General features: G+C 40.7%; 1 protein-coding gene and 1 long non-coding RNA gene across 8 annotated transcripts in view; one reads left to right on the top strand and one right to left on the bottom strand.

The window, feature by feature from the left end:
- Window positions 1-8,741, bottom strand: part of LOC129648018 (uncharacterized) — a 35,057-nt gene extending 26,316 nt beyond the window's left edge. The window contains exons 1-2 of the long non-coding RNA XR_008712630.1: window positions 8,611-8,741; window positions 8,108-8,226 (exon numbers count right to left, since the gene is read on the bottom strand). This is a non-coding gene — a long non-coding RNA (uncharacterized LOC129648018). The remainder of the gene's footprint in view (window positions 1-8,107; window positions 8,227-8,610) is intronic.
- RIC8B (RIC8 guanine nucleotide exchange factor B) overlaps window positions 6,010-21,184 on the top strand; it is a 106,940-nt gene continuing 91,765 nt past the window's right edge. For 3 of the 7 annotated variants that reach the window (XR_008712603.1, XR_008712604.1, XM_055574886.1), the window contains exons 1-2: window positions 6,010-8,247; window positions 16,942-16,989. Coding sequence is in view for 4 of the 7 variants with exons in the window: in XM_055574886.1 (XP_055430861.1) it covers window positions 8,164-8,247; window positions 16,942-16,989 (132 nt within the window). In the remaining 3 variants the exon portion in view is untranslated. Of the gene's footprint in view, window positions 8,248-11,552; window positions 12,683-16,941; window positions 16,990-21,184 lie in introns of those variants that run through there. The other 4 variants (XR_008712609.1, XM_055574887.1, XM_055574881.1 and 1 more) reach the window with 2 other exon arrangements.

Here is a 21,184-nt window from a genome sequence, read left to right as displayed (position 1 = left end):
ACAGCAGGCCAAGTTTTAAATGAGACAAACTTCCTTCTCCTCACACTGAGCAACGCATGGTCCATTCCTGAAGCAGCTCTAGAGGTTCCTGTTCCTGGGGGGTCTGCAACATGCCAGCCCCATCAGAAGCACCTTTCCCACTTTTTATAACCTCCTTGAGATGTCAGTGGTGTAGTCATTTCTGTTTACAGGTGGAGAGACAGAGGCTATGACCGGTTTAGTGTCCAGAGTCAGGATGTACAAACTGCACTGTTCCATTCCAGACTGTTTTCTCTGCTACAACACCCTGCCTCCTTCCTCCTTCCTACTTTTGTTTCCACGCCATCCCGCCCCCATTCCTCTCTAAGTGGCTTTGCAGTTTATAAATCAACCTTGACCATGGTAAGAGAACCTGCTGGGGTTGAAGAGAGTTTCAGAAGTTCTGGGAAATTTGTGTGTGTTCAATGAAGGCAGCTTCTAAGCTGCACCAGCTCTTTCTCCCACACCCAAGGTGGCATCCACTCACTGTAAGTTCACAGCAGACACCAGCTTCCCTCCGTCGCTTCCCAGGGTACATACAAACCAATACATTATCAAGAATCAAGACTTGGTCATTCTACAGAGAAACAGGAACAAAAGAAAATCAATAATAATGTAAAAAAAAAAAAAAAAAAAGCAGGGCACAGGAGGATTTTTATTACTAGGTCAAAAAAAAAGCTCTGCAGGGGAGATGCAATGAGCCAAGCATTCACTAGAATGAAGTCATTGGAGGGGGTGGAGGAGGGGTGCTGGCTACCTCTTGCTGTTCAGGTCACTACCCTTTGACAGCAGTGGCCTCTGACCTCAACAACCCTACAATTCTGTTTGGACTGACCCTGAAACCCATGAAAGTCAGATGTAGGCAGTGCCCAAAAGTTGAGATAAAGCTGACTAATATGGGAAAAGCTCCCGGTATGTGCCCCCAGCTGAAAGGAGCTGGCAGTTCTTTGGCGGGAGATGCAATTTATTCTGTCGTCCTCCTTTCAGGGAAATGCTAATCCTTCATAGGCAACTGGAGGGGAAGACTAAAAAGTGGTGATGATGAATGACAATAATCCTTTGTCCACTGCCACCTCCTCCTAGGGTTGAAACTTAAGAGTTTAATCAAATGTTGGTAAGTAAATTAATGCTTTACTGCATTAAGAGTTAAAAAGGAAGTGGCGGGAAGAAAGGTTGTGAGAATGTATTTCCTCTGATATGTGACTCTCAAAAACTTAATTACAAAGACATTGGTATAGAGTGTGTGTGTGCACATGTGTGTGTAGTGTTTTAGCCTCCTTATTTACATACACACACAAAGGACAGTCACTGTCCCCAAACTCTTTTGTCAAAGCATGTCAGTGTTAAAAACATTAACTTCAAGGTTTAAAGATCAAAGTGGTATGCTAAAATTACTTTTCTGTTGTTAAAAACATCAACAACGACAAAAACTCAAGCATTTGTTCACCAACAGTAATAACATGACCTTTATCCCCACATCTTCCAGCATCACTGTGAGGGAGGCTGCATTTTTCATTCCAGTTCAGCTAACATCTGAGTGGCTACTCCATGCCAGGACTGCTGTGCTGGCCGCTCGGACAGTCATCTCCTTTAACCCTTATGACATCCTGCAAAGTACGTATTATCATGTTCGTCACAGTTGAGAAAATCAATGCTCAAAGGAGGCAAGTAGAATCTTTGGGCTTTCAAGTTTTCCTCTGAGATACAAAAAACTGGTTGCCAGAATGGTTTTAAGGAATTTGACAAATGATGGACTTCTGAGACTCACGCGGTGAATTGGGACTGAACACCAGGTTTTCCAATTCCCAGTCCAGCTCTTTCGCCACATTACAGCACTGCCACCCAAAGTGCTGGGTTTTCCCAAGAGGTGTTTGGATGGGAGTCCAAGCCAGCGAGATGCAAATAGGTCTGACCCACATTCCAGCTCTTGGATAAATAAAAACTCCTAAAGGGCAGAGCCCATTTCGTGTGCTTAATTTGAGAGCCCCACTGTGGACAGTCAACCAGTATTAAACAACTACAGGTACATTTGCCAAGGACTAACAGCATGGGCTCAATTTTAGCAATTAGAATACTGCAGAGGAATATTACAGAGGAATCTCATACAGGTACTGAAAGGCTGCATCAAGTAATCATAAATTTCTAAGAGTTTAAAAAGAAACCTCTGAAGTCACCTAATTAAACTCTAATTTTATAAATAAGATCCAGAGAAATTAAAATAACACACACAAGGGTTTGACACCAGTCAGCAACAGACCTTTTCCTGTCTCCCAGTTCTATTTATGTTATATGGTATTGTGAGGTAGTTTTCAGGAATGGAACATGTTGTAAGCTGAAACTGGATTGGATGGTTATATAGAGCCATCAGTGATAATGACGTCTCCCAGATTTAATTTTTCCTTATCCCACTTGACCAACTGACCTCTAAATCTCCCTTGCTTTCAAATTCAGCTAAGTTGGTTTTCATTTCTCAATAAGTGTTTCATTAGTTCTGGCCTCTCGAACTTCTCTCTTGGCATTTCCCCCTATCTGCTAGCCCTCTAAGCTCTTTGTAGTATTCTCTATATAGTTCTCCAAGAAGGCTTCTCTGATTATTCTTCTTCCCATAAATGTTTATCTTGCTTTTATTGGCATAATATTTACATTCAATTTGTTCCTTCCTAACAGTAGCAAAGATCTGCCAACTGCCTGGATGCTTCTTATATTCCCAAAGAACAGGATCAATTGATTCTACTTGTTTTTATTTTTTATGCTTTTCATACCATTCTGGGGTTCTCAAGGCAAGAATACTGAAGTGGTTTGCCATTCCTTTCTCCAGTGGACCACATTTTGTCAGATCTCTCCACCGTGACCCATCTGTCTTGGGTGGCCCTACATGGCATGGCTCATAGTTTCATTGAGTTAGAAAAAGCTGTGGTCCATGTGATCAGTTTGGTTAGTTTCCTGTGACTGTGGTTTTTCACAACAAACTGTGGAAAAGTCTTAAAGATATGGGAATACCAGACCACCTGACCTGCCTCCTGAGAAATCTGTATGCAGCTCAAGAAGCAACAGTTAGAACTGGACAAGGAACAACAGACTGGTTACAAATCGGAAGGAGTACGTCAAGACTGTATACTGTCACCCTGCTTATTTAACTTATATGCAGAGTACGTTATGCAAAATGCCGGGCTGGATGAAGCACAAGCTGGACTCGATTGCTGGGAGAATTATCAATCACCTCAGATATGCAAATACCACCACCCTTATGACAGAAAGCAAAGAAGAACTAGAGAGTCTCTTGATGAAAGTGGAAGAGGAGAGTGAAAAAGTTGGCTTAAAACTCAACATTAAGAAAACTAAGATCATGGCATCCGTTCTTACCACTTCATGGCAAGTAGATGGGGAAACAGTAGAAACAGTGACAGACTTTATTTTCTTGGGCTCCAAAATCACTGCAGATGGTGACTGCAGCCATGAAATTAAAAGACGCTTACTCCTTGGAAGGAAAGTTATGACCAACCTAGATAGCATATTCAAAAGCAGAGACATTACTTTGCCAACAAAGGTCCGTCTAGTCAAGGATATGGTTTTTCCAGTGGTCATGTACGGATGTGAGAGTTGGACTGTGAAGAAGGCTGAGTGCCGAAGAATTGATGCTTTTGAAATGTGGTGTTGGAGAAGACTCTTGAGAGTCCCTTGGACTCCAAGGAGATCCAACCAGTCCATCCTAAAGGAAATCAGTCCTGAGTATTCATTGGAAGGACTGATGCTGAAGCTGAAACTCCAATACTTTGGCCACCTGATGTGAATAACTGAGTCATTGGAAAAGACCCCAATGCTGGGAAAGATTCAACATGGGAGAAGGGGACAACAGAGGATGAGATGATTGGATAGCATCACTGACTCATTGGACATGAGTTTGAGTAAGCTCTGAGAGTTGGTGATAGACAGGAAAGCCTGGCATGCTACAGTCCATGGGACTGCAAAGAGTCAGACACGACTGAATGACTGAACTGACTGAAGACAATGCTATGCTCCAGTGAGCCCCAAATTATTTGTTAAAGGTACAAACCATGTCAAATAACTTTGCTACAAAAAAGAAACTTCATTCTTAATAGAAAATGAATTTAAGGTAACTTTTAACCTCCCAGATTTTTCTGATTTCTCAAAGACTAATTAATGAGTCACATGCTTATAAGGCTGATAGTCTACAAAAAAATTATATTCGTTTAGTGGTTGATATTATATCAGAATACTGGTCCAGTGATTATCAACCAGGAAGCTTTTAAAACTACCAGTACCCAGGCCTCACCACAGATCAACTAAATCAGAATCCTTGCAGGTATGCCCAAGCCATGATTTTCATACATCATATTGTAATTTGATTTGCACATATTTATATGTAAAACCTCACTCTCACTAATAAATTTGTCTAAAGAATGAGCATGTTCAAATATGCTTTTGTTGTCCTTAGATCATAGAATGTTAGAACTGAGAGAGAACCAAGACTCTATCTGGATCAGTTCCTTTATTTTACAGTTGAGGACACCAGATGACATTGAGAGAGTAGCCTCACATGGTGGCGTGGTGGTTGTTGAGTGACACTTTGTATCTCGAATTAGTGAAATTCTCTGAAGTCCAATTGTGGAGCTGTAGTGAGTAGGCCAAGCTGTTTAGTTTTTAAATTTCTTCTAAAGAAAATGTATAAAAAATATTACATGTGAAAGACTTGGATTCTAAAAGCTGTTACCACCAGGTACTTCTATAAGACCTTTAATTTGGCACATTCCAACCAGTCCATTGTTATGGCAGAGGAAATGCCAGCACAGGATATATCAAAGTCCAAAATAAATGACTAGTATCTATTTGCAGGGTTTTTCATTGGCCCTGACCCATACGGTCGTAGCATTTTATGCTATCAGAGCCCAGAGCATTTCTAGCCCTTAACTATACCACTTATGAGCACTTATTGCTCACGAGCAAGCTAATCCATACACTGAACTTCCCTTTTCTTTATAAAAAGGAAGATAGTGCCTGTCCTACTGACCTTGCATTTTCCAGCTATTACAAGGATTAAGTCAGATGATCTATGTGGAGATATTTTGAGAACAGTACAGCACTATCCAAACATAAATACAGAATTATATTATTATATCTTAGAGCAGTGACTTGTGAATAAATATTTGTTGCTTTGATTACCCAGACTCTAAATCCCAATTCCTTGGCACCAAGCCAGGCAAGAATCAACAGGAACTGGAGTTACTGCTGAACTAGAAACTCTAGTCACTGAAAGTATCACATAACTAAATATTCAGGGAGGTAAAGTGATGTAGTGATCCAGAATTTAGCTAGTCTAGGCTCTAGTCCCAGAGTCTGCTTTTAACTATTGACTTTGGACAAGTCACTTAATTTTTCTGGGACCAGAGTCTAGTCAGTGGTCAAAGGATGACTTGAATTAGAGTCAAAGATCCTTTTGATTTATAAAATCAGAATATTAGTGCTTAATTAAAATTACTAAAGTGCAATTTCCCAAGCCATTAATTCATGTGGTTTCACATTTTTAAAATCTCTTTTTAGAAGTAGAGGGTTGAAGCCTAAAAACATAAGCCTATTTCTGGTAAACAGACATTTCAAACACATGTGTATAAGACCCTCTTTAAAATAAATGTCTCTACTCAGATACTTTATGCTAGCTAGTATCCTATCCAGGAGCCATTGCTCCAAAAATAAATATATGGTTACCCAAAAACCATGTAGTACAGTACTGGACAGAGAGTAGGCAACCAAATATTTTATGTTACAGTTCTCGGTTTGAGTCTCAGTTGGTGTTATTTAACTAATCCGAGCCTGATTTCCTATATGTAAATGGGAATACCTCGCTCAATGATCCACTGAGATGGTGTACAGTAGAATGCTTTGTAAACAATTAAAGATAACTGCAAGATATTACTATTAAATGAGGAATATAGTTTACTAAACCGTGGCCTAAGAAGATACTTTTTAAAGAGACAGACCAAAATCTGACTTTATTATGGACACAGCACTTACCCCAATATCTGGCTCAACAGATATGCTCAATAAAGGTTTGCTGCATGAAATGTACGATCCACCGAAAGACCAAAAGCTCCATGAGCTCAGATTCCATACTTCTTATTTCTAAGTTCTCAGATCCTAGCACAACATCTGACACATAGAAGAAACTCAATAATTATTAGATGAATAAATTTTTGCCCCTTCTAATTCTTCAGCACAGCTCAAGAGGGAGAGGTAAGCAGGGCTGGCATGGAAGATGATTCTGGTAAAGGTCTTGGAATGGAAAACTGAAAGTTACTTTTAGAATTCATCCACACTCTAGCAAATAGTTTGGGAGTGTAGAAAGAGCATAGATAGGATTCGAGTTCAAATTCAATTTTCAAATTCTGCCATCTCAGTAAATTAACCTATTAACCTCTTCAAGACTCAGATTCCTCACCTTAAGAATAGTACCTCCCTCACAAGCTTAGGGCTTCCCCAGTGGCTCAGCAGTAAAGAATTTGCCTGCAATGCAGGAGAGGCAGGAGATGTGGGTTTGATCCCTGGGTGGGGTAGCTCCCCTGGAGAAGGGCATGGCACCTCACTCCAGTATCATTTCCTGGGATATCTCATGGACCGAGAAGCCTGGTGGGCTGCAGTTCATAGGGTCACCAGGAGTAGGATATGACTGAAGCAACTGAGCATAAGGTTAACGACTAAAATGGAAGCTCCATAATAGTAGGGACTTCATTTTGGGTCCACTGTAGACACACTGAACTGTCCTGTACTGTATTGAACAGTGTCTGGCACAGCACAGATTCTCTAATATCTGTTGACTTGGTTTGTGAGAAACTGAGATAACATAGGTAAAGTATGTGACAGAATGTCTGTCTGCATGTAGCAAACACTTAGCAAATGTGAGATTCCATCATCATCATCATTACCATTACTAGTATATCCATATTACAACATTTACTAGCGGTCGTAGAGGACCTGCCTTTGGGGAAAGACGTAGATACAAATATCGAATTCCCTACTTACTGGCTATGTGACTTTGGACAAATTACTTAATCTATTTGGATTCCTATGGTTCCACAAAAATCTCAGTGCCGTGAGAAATCACCTAACACTGAGTCTTGAGTCCCTAACACGCGATACACGGCGGCTATTATTATTATTATGAAGGCAAAAAACCCCGCCGAGTCCCCTTTTATCCGAGACCTGTCTACCATTTCCCACATTATTGTAGCTGAATACATAGCATGACCGCAAACAAGGAAGGAAGGAAAGAATTTCAAAGAGACCGAAACCGCTAAACGAGAAAAGAGGGAATTAAAACGGTGCATGACAGTTCCCACCAAGGGGTGCCAGTTTCCGCGGCTGTCAACCAGTCCGACCAGCCAGGGCTGGAGCAGGACAGTCAGCTCGGTAAGGAACAAAAAGGAGGCAGAGCCGACGTTTGGACCCTCCCCCTAACGGTCTCCGGGCCGCTGGCCTCAGGCGGCCGCTGGACTCCCGTTTCCGGCCTTTGCAGGACCACAGTTCCCAGCATGCCGTTGGCGGGAAGTCTTTCCCGCTGGATGACTACGAGTCCCAACATGCCATTCGGCAGATCTCAGATACTCCAGTAGATTAGATGGAAGAGTGGAATGACCCCGTCGCACGAAGGGAATTGTAGTCCATTTAGCTGGTTGCTCTTAGAGGGGCGGGGAAGAGCCGGGTCGCTCTCGTCAGCTGAGGAGAATGATTCATAGAGGAGGGTCAGGAGAGAAGAACAGCTCTGTCTGTGAAAGCCCACTTAAAAGGCTGGACTCTTCTCCGAGGGAGGGAGAGTCAGGGGAGCAAGCAGGGTCTCGGGCCTGACCCCCAACGTCAGGCCGTCCGCCAGGCCTCTACCGCGTAGTGGGCCTTGTCAGAGGTGGCGGCTAGGCGCCGGTTGCTGGGGGACCGGTGACGTCGCGGGGTGAAAGTTGAGGGGCGGTGACGTCGGGCCTGCCCGGGCGGAGGCTGGCGGGCTGGAGGCAGAGGGAGGGAGGGAAGGAGGGAAGGAAGGAAGCTGGGAAGAAGCGAGCGAGCGGGGGCGCGAGGCGTTTACCTGGAGGCAGCGGCTTGGGCGCGCAGAGCGGCCGCGGCTCCCCCGCACCTGCGGCCATGGATGAGGAGCGCGCCCTCTACATCGTCCGGGCCGGCGAGGCGGGGGCTATCGAGCGGGTCCTGAGGGATTACAGCGATAAGGTAAAGAGCCCTGGCCCCGGGCGTTCGGTATAGCACCCTTGGGCCGCCCCCCCCCCCGGGCTTGCATATCGCATCCCTCCCAAGGCTCTCCCCCCCCACCCCCCTCACGCCGGGGATGCGCATTGCTCTCCCCCGAAACGTTTCCGGCTTGGGCATGCGTGTTTGTGCCCCCAGCCTTTTCCATCCGTGCATCCTGTATCCCCCCTGCCCCCACCCTGGCTCCCACCACTCTGATTCCGGCCCAGCAGCTTGTCCCACGGTCCTCTTCCCAAGCGTGCAAGTCACACCCCCGGAATCGGTGAATGTCCGTCTGTGCCCTGTGCCCCACTCTTGGATGCAGAAATGCACGCGAGGCTTCCTCACCTGCATAGCATAAAAATACGTGTTTCTTTGCATAAACACGGCCTTTGACATGCCTAAGACGTAGCGGCCACGATGGCAGTTCTTTATAGACGTACAGCACTGTACAGTTTTCAAGGCATGATGTTTCATATATGGTCTAACTTGATTCTCAGAATATTTGTAGAGTAGATAGTATCATCCGTCCCATTTTCTAGATGAGAAAACCGAGGCACGAGGAACTGAAATCACGCCAAGGTCATGGACCTACTGGGAGGAGACTAACTCCTAATAATACCTGTTATTTGTATCGCATTATCAGCTTTCCCATCCTTTATCTTATTTAATCTTGACAGCCGTCCAGTGAGGTTTTATCTGCGTTTTGCAATTGAGATTCTAGATCGGTTAAGTAACTTGCCCAAGGTCATACTTATGAGCTGGGATTCCAACCTAGGTCTTCAAACCATTCATTATTCTTTCCACTTTACAACTCTACACTAAAAAGGTATTTTCTTTTATATCACAGTCACTTCTCTGAATGTCTCTTCAAGAACCGTTAGCTCTCCATTACTTTTCCTTCCAGGAATTGTACAAGCTGACTTCTAAAGGTGACATACCACACCTTTATTCTTCCATTTAGAAGACTACTTAATAGAAATGACTGACTTCTGTGAGAACACACCCAGCACCATGTCACATCCTAGATATAACATATTCCTTCCTTTCCTTTGCTTCCATTCATAATTTCTCCTGTGTTTGCTATGTGCCCACCACTGCACTAACCTATGCTTTGCATTATGGAACTGCCAGTATGCCATTTCTGCCCTATGTGGAAAATATCCAAAAATCAGGCAACTTCACTCCCGTTTGATCTTCTCAACAATCCTGTGAGGAAAGTGATGATATTCCTTGTTTCACAAATGAGAAAATTTAGAATGTTGTTGCCCCGAGTCCACACAGTCATTGAGAGATGGGGCTGAGATTTGAATCTAGGTTTTCTGATTGCTCTTTTACAGTACTATGCTGTTTTCTTTGGGTGGCTGCATGGATTCAGTTATATTCATATCTTAGCTTCTTCAGTCTCTGATATGCTTTATTGTTGCATATCTGCTTAACTTAGGAGAAATTAATTTAATGCACAGGTGTACATATTTGGAGATTATGGTTGTCCCGTGGTATCTGCTGGGGATTTGTTCCTGGACCCTTTTCCTCCCTTGTGGATACCAAAATTCATGGATGTTCAAGTCCCTTATATAAAACGGCATGTTGTTGTTGCTTAGTTGCTAAGTCATGTCCAACTCTTTTGTGACCCCATGTGACCCCATGGACCCCATGGACTATAGCCCACCAGGCTCTTCTGTCCATGGGATTTTCCAGGCACAAATACTGGGGTGGGGTGCCATTTTCTTCTCCAGGGGATGTTCCCGAAACGGGGATTGAACCCGCATCTTCTACATTGGCATGCAGATTCTTTACCACTGAGCCACCTGAGAAGCCCATAAAATGGCATGTGTGCTTGTGTGCTCAGTTGCTCAGTCATGTCCAACTTGTTGCAGCCCCAAGGACTGTAGCCCACCAGGCTTCTCTGCCCATGGAACTTTCCAGGCAAGAACACTGAAGTAGGTTGCCATTTCTTACTCCAGAGGATCTTCCTGACCCAGGGATCAAACCTGCGTCTCTTGTGTCTCCTGCATTGGCAGGCAGATTCTTTACCACTAGCACCACTTGGGAATAACCTATACACATCCTCTCTTATACTTTGAATCATCTCTGGATTGCTAATAATACAATGTAAATGCTATGTAAATAATTGTAAATACAATGTAAATACTATGTAGCTAGTTGCCCATTAATTCAACTTTTGCTTTTTGGAACTTTCTCCAGTTTTGTTTTGTTTTTTTTCCTTCAAATACTTTTGATCCATGGTTGACTGAATTCATGGATGTGGAACCTGCAGATATGGAGGCCTGACGGTATATTCATGCAACTTGATTTCTAATTGCTTTCCAAAAACGACTTGAGGCAGCTACAAACAGATTTTCAAAAGAACAAAATGCAACAGAAAACTTGGCTGTTGTGTTGAATCACCTAGTGTTTATTTAGCACTTATTATATCCCAGGTATCCAGCAATAAATAGAAACTTTCTTCTGTGGGAAGGAAGGAGGAAAAAACCTCTACCTGGATCTTATCACCTCCTTCAATATTCCTCCTTCTCTTCACGACTAAAGTAGTTAGAACTCCAGATTTGCTTCCTCTAGTTTATCTCTTCCTTTCCTTGATCTACCTCCAGGTTAGTTTCATTTACTACTCCTGGCCAAGTACTGATAGCACTACTCCAAGTGCTATCAGAGCTTAAGTTCTGAACTTTCACATTGGGAATGGTTTTAAAGTTGTAATGACCAATGTGTATAGTTTTGGGGTGGCATTCTGGGGGCCAGCCTTGAGAATGCTGTGGCTTGATGTGAACTGGGTCGACCAACTCCTTCAGAAAAGAGTTTTCATGTTTAATGCTGATTACAGTAGATCCAGAGAACAAAGAAAATAGCTGCGTTTCATGTTGGCAGTGGGGCTTTGCCCCTCAAGGGAAGAAACTTTAGAGGCAGATGAAGAAGCAGGGGAAGTATGATTGCAGTGGTCTGGCAATAAGAATGAGGAGGTCAAATTAATTGTCCCACTCTCTGGGAAATGGAATCTGAAATTCTAAAAATGTGCCTGGGTCTACTGTGTGCCTTGTTTTCTTTATCTGGAAAAGTGGATGAGAAATGTTTAGAATGAAGTGATTATGAGGCATTAAAGAGTCTAACCAAGAAGGGAAATGAATAGAGAGAGAATGATTAGTTTGTTGTTCTCAAAAGGAAGCTCAAGTATTGTGGAAAGAAGGTTGAATTTGGAATCAGATAAATCTTGCTTCAAATCTACCATTTATTAGCTTCATGACTATGGATAAGTTATTTTAAGCCTGAGTCTCAGTTTCCTTATCTGTAACATAGGTAACAGATATGTACCTACGTACAGATATGTACCTTATCTGTAACTTAGGTTCCATCACCTAAGTTATTCTGAGGTCTAAATTAATTGATGTATAATGCCAAATACTGTGCAAGGCATCTAGGAGGCATTCCCTAATGATCAAGGTTCTCAAGAGGTCCTGTGGCCAGAGCACAGGTTCTAGAGCCAAATTGCCTGAATTCTGATCCCCAATTTACCATCCATGTGGTATAGAACAAGGTACTTAACTTTACTGTCCCTCAGTTCACTCATCTGCCAAACATGGATAATAATAGTACCTGCATCATACATTGTTGTCAGGATTAAACAAGTTATATGTATAAATCAGAACACTGCCTGGCACTGAAGAAAAACCCATAGCAATTAGTTCTAAACAGAAAAAGTCAGAGATTAACCCTGTGGCATGGAGTTGACATAGTCTGATTAAAAAAAAAAATAGAGAATATACTTCAGTTTTTCTTTTTCCTTGACCCATGGCACTTATTAATGGCTGGCAAAATACTTTGTACCATGTTTAGAGCAACATTTACCTATCTGGCTCCAGGTAACATCTAATTTCTACTGTGTTAAGGAGATTCTGATTTTCAAGCTACCTTCTTTTATTCACTGATGTTGTCATCTTGGGGAGAAGGAAGATCTATCTATCCCTTTTAAAAGGAAATTTGCCTGTTTCTCAAGGGCATAATGCAAGTTGACTCAGTGTAGGAAAGTATTTTTTAAAAATAGGAAGAGTGGTTGCCCTTTTCCTCTCCTCTCAATTCATATGTTACAATGTATTGAGTGCCATGTATTTTGTTCTTTTAACAGATTTAATAGAGATACTGGTAGCCTTCATTATGATTATCAACAACAAACAGTGATCTGGGGCCTTGAGGTGCATAAAAGTATCTTAGTTCCTTGAATCCAGGATATTTGGACTAGAAGGAACCTGAAAGATCATTGGGTCCAATACTCTGAATTAATAGGAGAAGAAACTGGTGTAGCATCATCATCAACTATGATGATGACTAGAGAGATGGTTTGCGGCCATAGAGACCACCTGGGCATATGATTACCCCTTGGCAAGCTCCAACAGAATTCCATTATGTAAGTATGACAAGTTTATGGCCAAATGAAAGGTAAAAGTTACTTAAGATACAGACAGGTAGGTAGGTCTCTGAGATGAGTCCTCATAAGAGAGGAAAACAGCACTGATAGTAGTGAGGTGTGTTTATATTCTGCTGCTGCTGCTGCTGCTGCTGCTAAGTCGCTTCAGTCGTGTCCGACTCTGTGCGACCCCATAGACGGCAGCCCACCAGGCTCCCATTCCTGGGATTCTCCAGGCAAGAATATGGAGTGGGTTGCCATTTCCTTCTTCAGTGCATGAAAGTGAAAAGTGAAAGTGAAGTCTCTCAGTTGTGTCCAACTCCTTGCGACCCCATGGACTGTAGCCCACCAGGCTCCTCCGTCCATGGGATTTCCCAGGCAAGAGTACTGGAGTGGGTTGCCATAAGAATCCAATTGATAGGGACCTAATTTGGAGACAGTTGTAGAAATACAGCCTCCACATTTGAACAGGGTGTGTAAACATCCTGGACCATGTAAGAGGACATTTTGTTTTACACTTTGAGGTTGAGTTCTGACTCTTTGGGTTCATTCTACAGATTTTTGATGAGCGTGTGTAGTGGGCTGTTCCTTTGTTATATGTTCTTATTTCCAGATTGGATTATATAATCTCAGTTACTGGGGTTTAGTTCTAGAAATAATCTCTCTTCCCAAAACACAGCACAACACACACACACACACACACACACACACAGACGCCACTCCAGTTAGGTTGATTCCTTTGCATTGGTACTGTTTGAGTATATCTTTGGAAATCTATGAAATAAATCCTAGTTGTCTAGTGGATCAGTATTTGGCTGGATGCCTCCCCGTAGACTGTGCAGTAACAACAGTAGTGTCTACTTATTGAACACCTGCAATGTGCAAGGTGCTATACACAAAGATAAGGAAACTCTTGACAGGTAGTAAAGTTGAATAACTTGACCAAGGTCACACTTTCAGTAAACAGTGGGACTGGACGCAAACCAGTGCTTTCTGACTATTGAGCCTAGCCTATTCATGGGATGTGAAACTGGCGGGGGGAGTCCTCAAGAGCTGGATGTGTTACTGAGCTGTTACTAACTTACTTGGTCTCTAAAGCTTTACTGTTCAGTTCATATTTGCTCCTGTTCATCTGGAAATTAAGCATACAAAGAAGGTGAAGTGGTTGACTGTTGGCCAGCAGTTCTAGAAAGACATTTGCAGCCAGAAATGCTGGATCCCCTTCCCTTCTCTTTCAGCCTTAAAAAGGGGAGAGAACTAGAGTTGTGGTGTGCTGTGCTTAGTTGCTCAGTCATGTCCGATGCTTTTCGACCCCATGGACTGCAGCCCACCAGGCTCCTCTGTCCATGGCTTTTCTCCAGGCAAGAATACTGGAGTGGAGTGCCATGCCTTCCTGTAGGGGATCTTCCCAACCCAGGATTTGAACCCAGGTCTCCTGCATTGCAGGCAGATTCTTTCCTGTCTGAGCCACCAGGGAAGCCTGGTACAGAATAGGTTAGGTATGATCTAAGTTAGATGAAAGAAGCCTGCCTTAGAGAAGTCAACATCTTTGAATCCAAACAACCTTAGGGGTCTGAGTTTCTGAATAGATTGACATATTCTAAATTCAATTTATTGCCTCACAACACCAGTATATTTGCTAATTAAATTAAGTCCTCATGCCCGTTGGACAGGGCTTTTGAAAGCTTTTCTTCCTCTTTTAATATTGTAGTTTTATCACAGTATCAACTTTACATTTAAAAAGCAAAAGAAAAATTAGTCCTTGGTACTAATCTAAATTATCACCTTAAAAGATTTAATTCTATGTAGAAACCTTTTAAAAAATATTTTCATAACTTAGTGAGGGTCTTTCTAAAGATGATTTCTTTTTCTGTTTCCTTACCACAAATGCAAAAAAAAAAAAAAAGTTTAGGAGGACTATTGGCAACTAAGTACATTTATTCCAGATAATGTATGGAATTAATATTTCACATATGATGGCAAAAATTAAGCTTTCTTAGTTCTAAATGCAATTATGTATTTTCATTTGTAGTGAACCTTTACTAGGCTTCAGTTTATAACCAACAGAACAATCTACTGATTCTTTATCTTTTATTCAGTGTTAGTTTTTACTAAACCTTGGGTCTGTAAATTTCTAAGTTAAAGCTTTTGTTCTTCCTTCCTTTTCTTCTTTCTTTTCTTGTTTGTTCATTAATTCATTTACCTGTCAATTTTTTTCTTTTAATAATAACAATATATCAACAAGTTTTGTCAAAGGAACCACCAGAAATTCCACCAACCCTGTATAGTTTTGATTTTTGCATTTTTAACACTCAAGCCTTTGTTTGAATGCATCCATCCATACATTGATATAGGTACTGTCATCATAGACATACAATTTGATATTTTACTATTTTTACAGCTATTGTCATAAAATAATTTTCCATGTTGTTACAGAACTTTTTAGCCATCTTTAAAAAAAACTGCAGTATGATAATATTTCAGATGAATGCACAGTAATTTACTTAATCAGTCTCCTGTTGTTAGATATTCAGGTTGTCTCTTTTTTTTTCCCCTTAACATTTGATAACACTGCAGTGAATATAATTTTTCTCTCCTCTGGATGATTTCATTAGGATAAATTTCTAGGAGTAGACGTTCTGGGTCAAAGGATATGAATATTTTTATGGTTGCTATTATGTGTTGCCAAATCACTTTTGTTTTTGAAGATGGTGTCAATTTATACTGCCTCCAGCAATATTACACATGGATTACTGAAGCCCATTTCTCAGAGAGCTTTATGTCCTCAGCCTTGTTCTCCTTTGATCTGGTCTGTAAGCTACTGCTCAAAATATTCTTCCAGAATAAGCCACTGTTTACACCTCCTTCAGAGTCTTCCCCTGGTGGCCTGTCACCTTTATGTCAGTTCAGGTATAAATTTTTAAATCCAAGCGCTCACCATCTGACATCCATTTTAATTGTTTTGCAAACCATATGTGAGGCAGCTTCTCTTTAGGTTTCCTCAAATGGCTCTTCTCTATTACCTCTAAGTCTTTACTCTGACTATTTTGTACTTCAGAACTGCTTCTTTGTCAACATTTCTCAATCTCATTTAATTTCAAAAATCAGTTCTTCTACAAAGTTGTCAATGCAGAACCACCTGTAATGATAATATCTTTAGTACTTACTGTACTTAACTCCTGATGGGTTGCCAATAAATGTTTGTCAGTGTTGCCAATGAGAAATACAAAGGAAAGGCAGAGAGATGTTCAATAAAGGTTTTTTTTAAAAGGAAAACTTGGAGGATTCTTAAGCGCACTTGGCTCTCTTGAATAAAACTTGAGAAGAGAATGAGGAACTTTATGCTCTATTTTTTGGGGTACTGCCACTCTCTGACAGTGGACAACTTACTCCATTCTCTATTTCAGCTACAGAGAAAAAATAGTGTTGCCAATAATTTCAGGAGAGTCGTGACCCTCCTTTTTCTTTCATTTATTTTTTTCTCAATACCATTGGCATCATCATCATTATCATCCTAATGCTAACTGAGTGTTTACTATGTGCCAGGCACTCAGATGGTACATTATATGCCTTAGCTGTTTTAACCCTCACAGCAGCTTTGTGAAGTAGGCACCCCTCTTTTCACATGGGAAGTACAGTTATAATTTGTTACTTGCTTAACTAATAAGTAGTGGAACCATTGTTTAAACTCTCATTCTTACAGAATTACTGTCCTTCCCTATCTACGATTCTCTGATGATTTCTTATTCCATTTGATAAAGTACCAGCTCCTCAACAACATTGGAAGAGCCTTCCAAATCTCTGTCCAGTCTACTTTCCCATTCTTATATTTCTCCACTCCTGTCATCCTCTAACATGTGTCCTGTGTTTCACTCCAACAGAGCTGCTTATTTCACAAATAAATCATAACCATTTCACACATGAGCCTTTGTTTCCGTCCCTAGAATGCTTTCATTTGCCTCCTGGCAAACTCCTATTCATCCCTCAAGGTCCAGCTCAAATGCTCTATACTCTATGCAAAGCATTCCAGATTTCCCTGGGCGGTTTGTGGCTCAGTACTCTGTTCTTTTCTGTATATATTTTTGCTTTAGTCTTTTTGTACTGCTTTATAGTTATTTGCTTCTCTTTTTCTTTAGTAAGAATATTGAGGTGATTTGGGAAGACAACTTTTTTTGTAGACATCAGATATTTTTTAACATAGCCAAAATGAAAAATCTGTACATTTAAAATGACATTGTTTCCCTTTTTTCCCTCTTCAGCATAGGGCTACTTTCAAATTTGAATCAACAGATGAAGATAAAAGAAAGGTAAGCCTTAGTGTTACTTTGTGTGGTGTGTGTGTCTGTATGTATTTTCATTCACGGCTTTATAACAGCGGACTTGATTTCATCTGATGGTTTAGTATTCAGTTTCCCTTACGTTTGGTTTTTAGGAACTCTGAGAAGAAAGACAAGTGCCAGGTTTAGTATGAATTACACACAACACCCTCCTGCTCCATCCCCATAGGACCGTTACACTTGCATAAATCAGGGGAATGGGAGGGGTTCAGAGGGGACCCTCCCCCATATCTTCTCCTCTCCAGAGATTGGCTTTGTTTGATGGCAGGATTGCAGGCTGCCAAAAATTGCTAATTGTTAATATTGTAAAGCCAGGCTTGGCTTTGGGTTAAGTTTTGGGGAAACAGTTATTGATGCTGCTGTGCCTCAACCGCATATTGTTCTCTGTGCTGGCAGCTTTTTTTGTATCCAGCAATCATCTTGGTCACTGACTTCACTGGTAAAGAGGAAAATGGGATCAAGAGGCTCATCACTAGAGGAGTTATTATAAGAGAGGGTGCATCAGAGATCGGATCATGAAATGTCACATTGGCCTGTCGGGGTAGCTTGTGGTTGCTTTACTTAGTTGATTGGAACATGATGTTCAAGGAGAAGCTCACCATTTCTGCCTCAGTGTTTCCTGGGCCCTGTACTTCTATCCTTGGCCTTAAAAACAGTAAGACCAGGTGAGAGAGCATGACTGAATCCATCTAAACCCATGATTGCTGCTGGAAAAATAGCTTAAGTCAAGTGCTTTCCTGGTAATGGTTTGATCATACCTTGAAATCATCCCTCTCTTCACATCTACCCCCATATTTAATGTCGACATCCTGCTCATTTTGCCTCTTAAGATTTCTCCATACATTCCCTCCTTAGTCCCAGCCCTTGTTCATACCTTCATCTGGACTACTGTACCAGTTTCCTAACAGTTCATTATTTTTCCAGTTATGTGTGCTTCCATAATTCCATTGTCCATAATTCTATAACAACAATCTAATTGTGTCACTCTCAACCTTGAAACCCTTGAGTGACTTTCTTTGTCTATAGGATAAAGTTCAAGCTTCTTATCATGAGCTCGATGGTCAGTGATCTGAAGTTTGCCTACTTTTGCAGCCTGTTGCTTACTTCTGTCCCTTGTAATTTATGCTCTAGCAACATGAAATGTTTCCAGTTATGTACATATACACATCCCTTCTGTTTCCTACTTCCTATCTTTGCATGTGTTGTTTTCTGCCTGGAATGCCCTCTTGTATATTTCTTCACCCTTTCACCTGTTTAATTCCTACTCAGCTCTAGGTTTCTCCTTAAGGAAACCTCTGGCATTCCTATTAGGGTGAAATGCCCCTTTTCAGTATTCCTATAAAATTTTATGTAAATCTTTAATCCTATGCTTATTATTCGTTTCTTAATTTTATATGTGTGTGTGTGTTTCTCATTGTTAGACTCTGTGAACTCCCTGAAGACAGATGCTATAATAATATTTATCTTTATATCCTCAGCATCTAGAATGCCCAGCACAGACAGGTACTCGAAAAGTTTTATTGAATGAGTGACAAGGAGTATAAACTTTGGAAATTAAAGATTTACTCTTATTTTCTTTTGAATTTAAACAATGTAAACAAGACTAGAATACCTTTTAGAACAGGGTTCTCAGCCAGGGATGTGCTGTTTGGGGAGCTTTTTCAACAGGCCTGCTCAGGCCCCATCACTGTCTACTGAGTCAGAATTTGGGGGATGGAATCCAGGCATGTGCATTTTGATAAATGGTCTTCAGGAAATAAGTACCTTACTCACTTGGTGGGAGTAGAATATAACACAAGTCCCTATGGAATAGAAGCTAGTTATATCTACCAAAATTACAGATGCATTTTGCCCTTTGACCAAGCAATGTCACTTTTAGATCTATTCTGTGGATAGATTGAAATAAAGTAAGCAGCGTTACTCACTGAAGCATTGTACATAATAGCAGATGATTGGAAACAAAAAACCTCCAGGAATCAGGGAATATTTGTAGAAACTTATAGAGATTTGCATAATGGAATACTGCACTGTGGTAAAAGAGAGAGAGGGAGGAGAGAGACTATTATGTGCTAATGGGAGAGATGGTCAAGTAGAAGAAAAAAGAAGCCAGGTGTTAAAAAATGAATATGTACATTTTTTAGGTATTCAGGCTAGGAAGGCAGCTGCTGTTTAGTTTAGTTGGGAGAATCCATACTATATCCATAGATTTGTGGTACCTTGTGGATCTGACACCAAAATCTTTGACAGTCCTTTCACTAGTCAAAGTAAGTGCATAAAGACAGAGATTTCCCTCCCTCCATATGGCTTTCAGTTAAGGGAAGAAAAATTCCCACACAGTTGCTAGTAAAGCATGTTTATTTCCTGTAGGGTAGTAGCAAAACTTGACATTTTCAAGGTATTGTCTTTTACTGCCTTTTAGATTTTTGGTGACCATAACTACTGTACTGGTGTTAATTTTGGTTTAGTGTATAGATTGCTGCTTCCTGGGAGGTCTGATATAAACAAATGTCATTAGGGACCGAGCTAGGTAATCTTCATTAACGTAAAAGCATCGGCAAACAAAACTATTTCAGTCTCCAAAGGTTAAAACCATTAGTGACTCTTTCATGCCTAAGGCCCATAAAGACTTTGAAATCAAAATTATTGGACTTCTCTAAAGGATCTGTATCCTAACAGCTTTTTAAGTTCTCAGTTAGAGAGACATGGAATATTAGGCATGTCTCCACATTAAACCCAGTCTTAAAATAGGAGGAACTCAAATTACCATCCAATTTGCTTTCCTGCTCTAGTTCTCTCTTTCTCTTTCCTAAACATGTCTCTGGAGCCTTCTACCAGTTTGTTGGTAACAGCATCATGCCTTTCCATACTACAGGTGCTGTTGCTCTGAAAAACACACCTCTCTTATGTAAAACCTTATGACAACCAATAAGTAGGTGTAAGGGAACAGAGCCTTTCAAAAAATAAAACTTGATTATGTGAACTTTCTAGGAATTGGTTATAAAGTAATGATCCTTAGACCTAATTCCTAACATTTGTGTAGCATTTTGCACTTTTATGAAGATTTGCTTTTCAGTAGTAAAGTTGTAATGTTATAAGTATGGAGAGAATATCACCAATTTTATGGATAAGAAAACTGAGGCTTATGTTAATGACAACTTGTTAACACTCACATTACTAGTAAGTGGTGGAGCCTCAAGCAGAGAACAGATTTTCTTGCTATTATGTGCAGCTCCTTCACTGTTTAGTGCTCCATGGCTCTCACTCATTATCACTTGAGGTATATTTCAGAAGGTTTGAAATTATGACTCAGTACCTTGTTTTATCTCTTATACATTGAGACACCATTTAGGCAACTAGACTTTAGACTTAAATCAGAAAATATCAAAGGAAATTACCAACTAGGAGTGCTTAAATGTTTCCAGAGAAGTAAAGACAGACACATTTCTGATGTTTATGCATAGAATGCAGATAGTTCCAGGTGCATGTGGCTCATGATATATTTGGGTGTAAGCACCTGTGCTTACTGAAGCATTTACTTTACATCTTGTCTACCTAAATAGATGGCTATGACTATATACCAACACATAAACAAATGTATCACGCAAATATGTAGGACGGAGGAAGGTATGATGAATAATCTGAAATTTTACACCTTAAGGAAATGAAAATTCTTATATTGGTTTCTGAAGCACAGCTGATCTCAAGGCCAATAAAGAGAACTAATTGCAATAAATATTGAAAAATACCTATCGTAAAATGATTAAAAGAATTGCAGCTCTTTCACCTATAAGAATACAACCATATCAAATGCAGAAAACTTCAGTTGTTGTCTGAGATAAACTTTTAGGTATTTAGTTATTTTCCTCAAAAGAATCATGTTAAAAATAGTTAAATTTCAAGCATTTATTTCATTAACTTCAAACTGACATAGGTAAGTTCATATATCTGTGAAGGTATAAGGTAGTTACTGAGTTGAGAACTCTTTGAGGACAAAAATTCTAGCTTACTTTTCTTTGTACTTTCAGTCCTTGGCACTGCATCTGGCACAAAATAGGCACCTACAATACATACCTGTTAAATGAATAAAGGGGATTGGAGATTAAGTGGAGACCAGAATTCTTATGACTTGTACATATGGTTTGGTTTTGAGTTTGATATTTTCTTA

This window comes from Bubalus kerabau, chromosome 1 (assembly GCF_029407905.1).
Source record: "Bubalus kerabau isolate K-KA32 ecotype Philippines breed swamp buffalo chromosome 1, PCC_UOA_SB_1v2, whole genome shotgun sequence".
Lineage (NCBI taxonomy): Eukaryota > Metazoa > Chordata > Mammalia > Artiodactyla > Bovidae > Bubalus > Bubalus kerabau.
The sequence above is the reverse complement of the archived record's forward strand: the minus strand, read 5'-3'. Positions and strand labels throughout refer to the sequence as shown.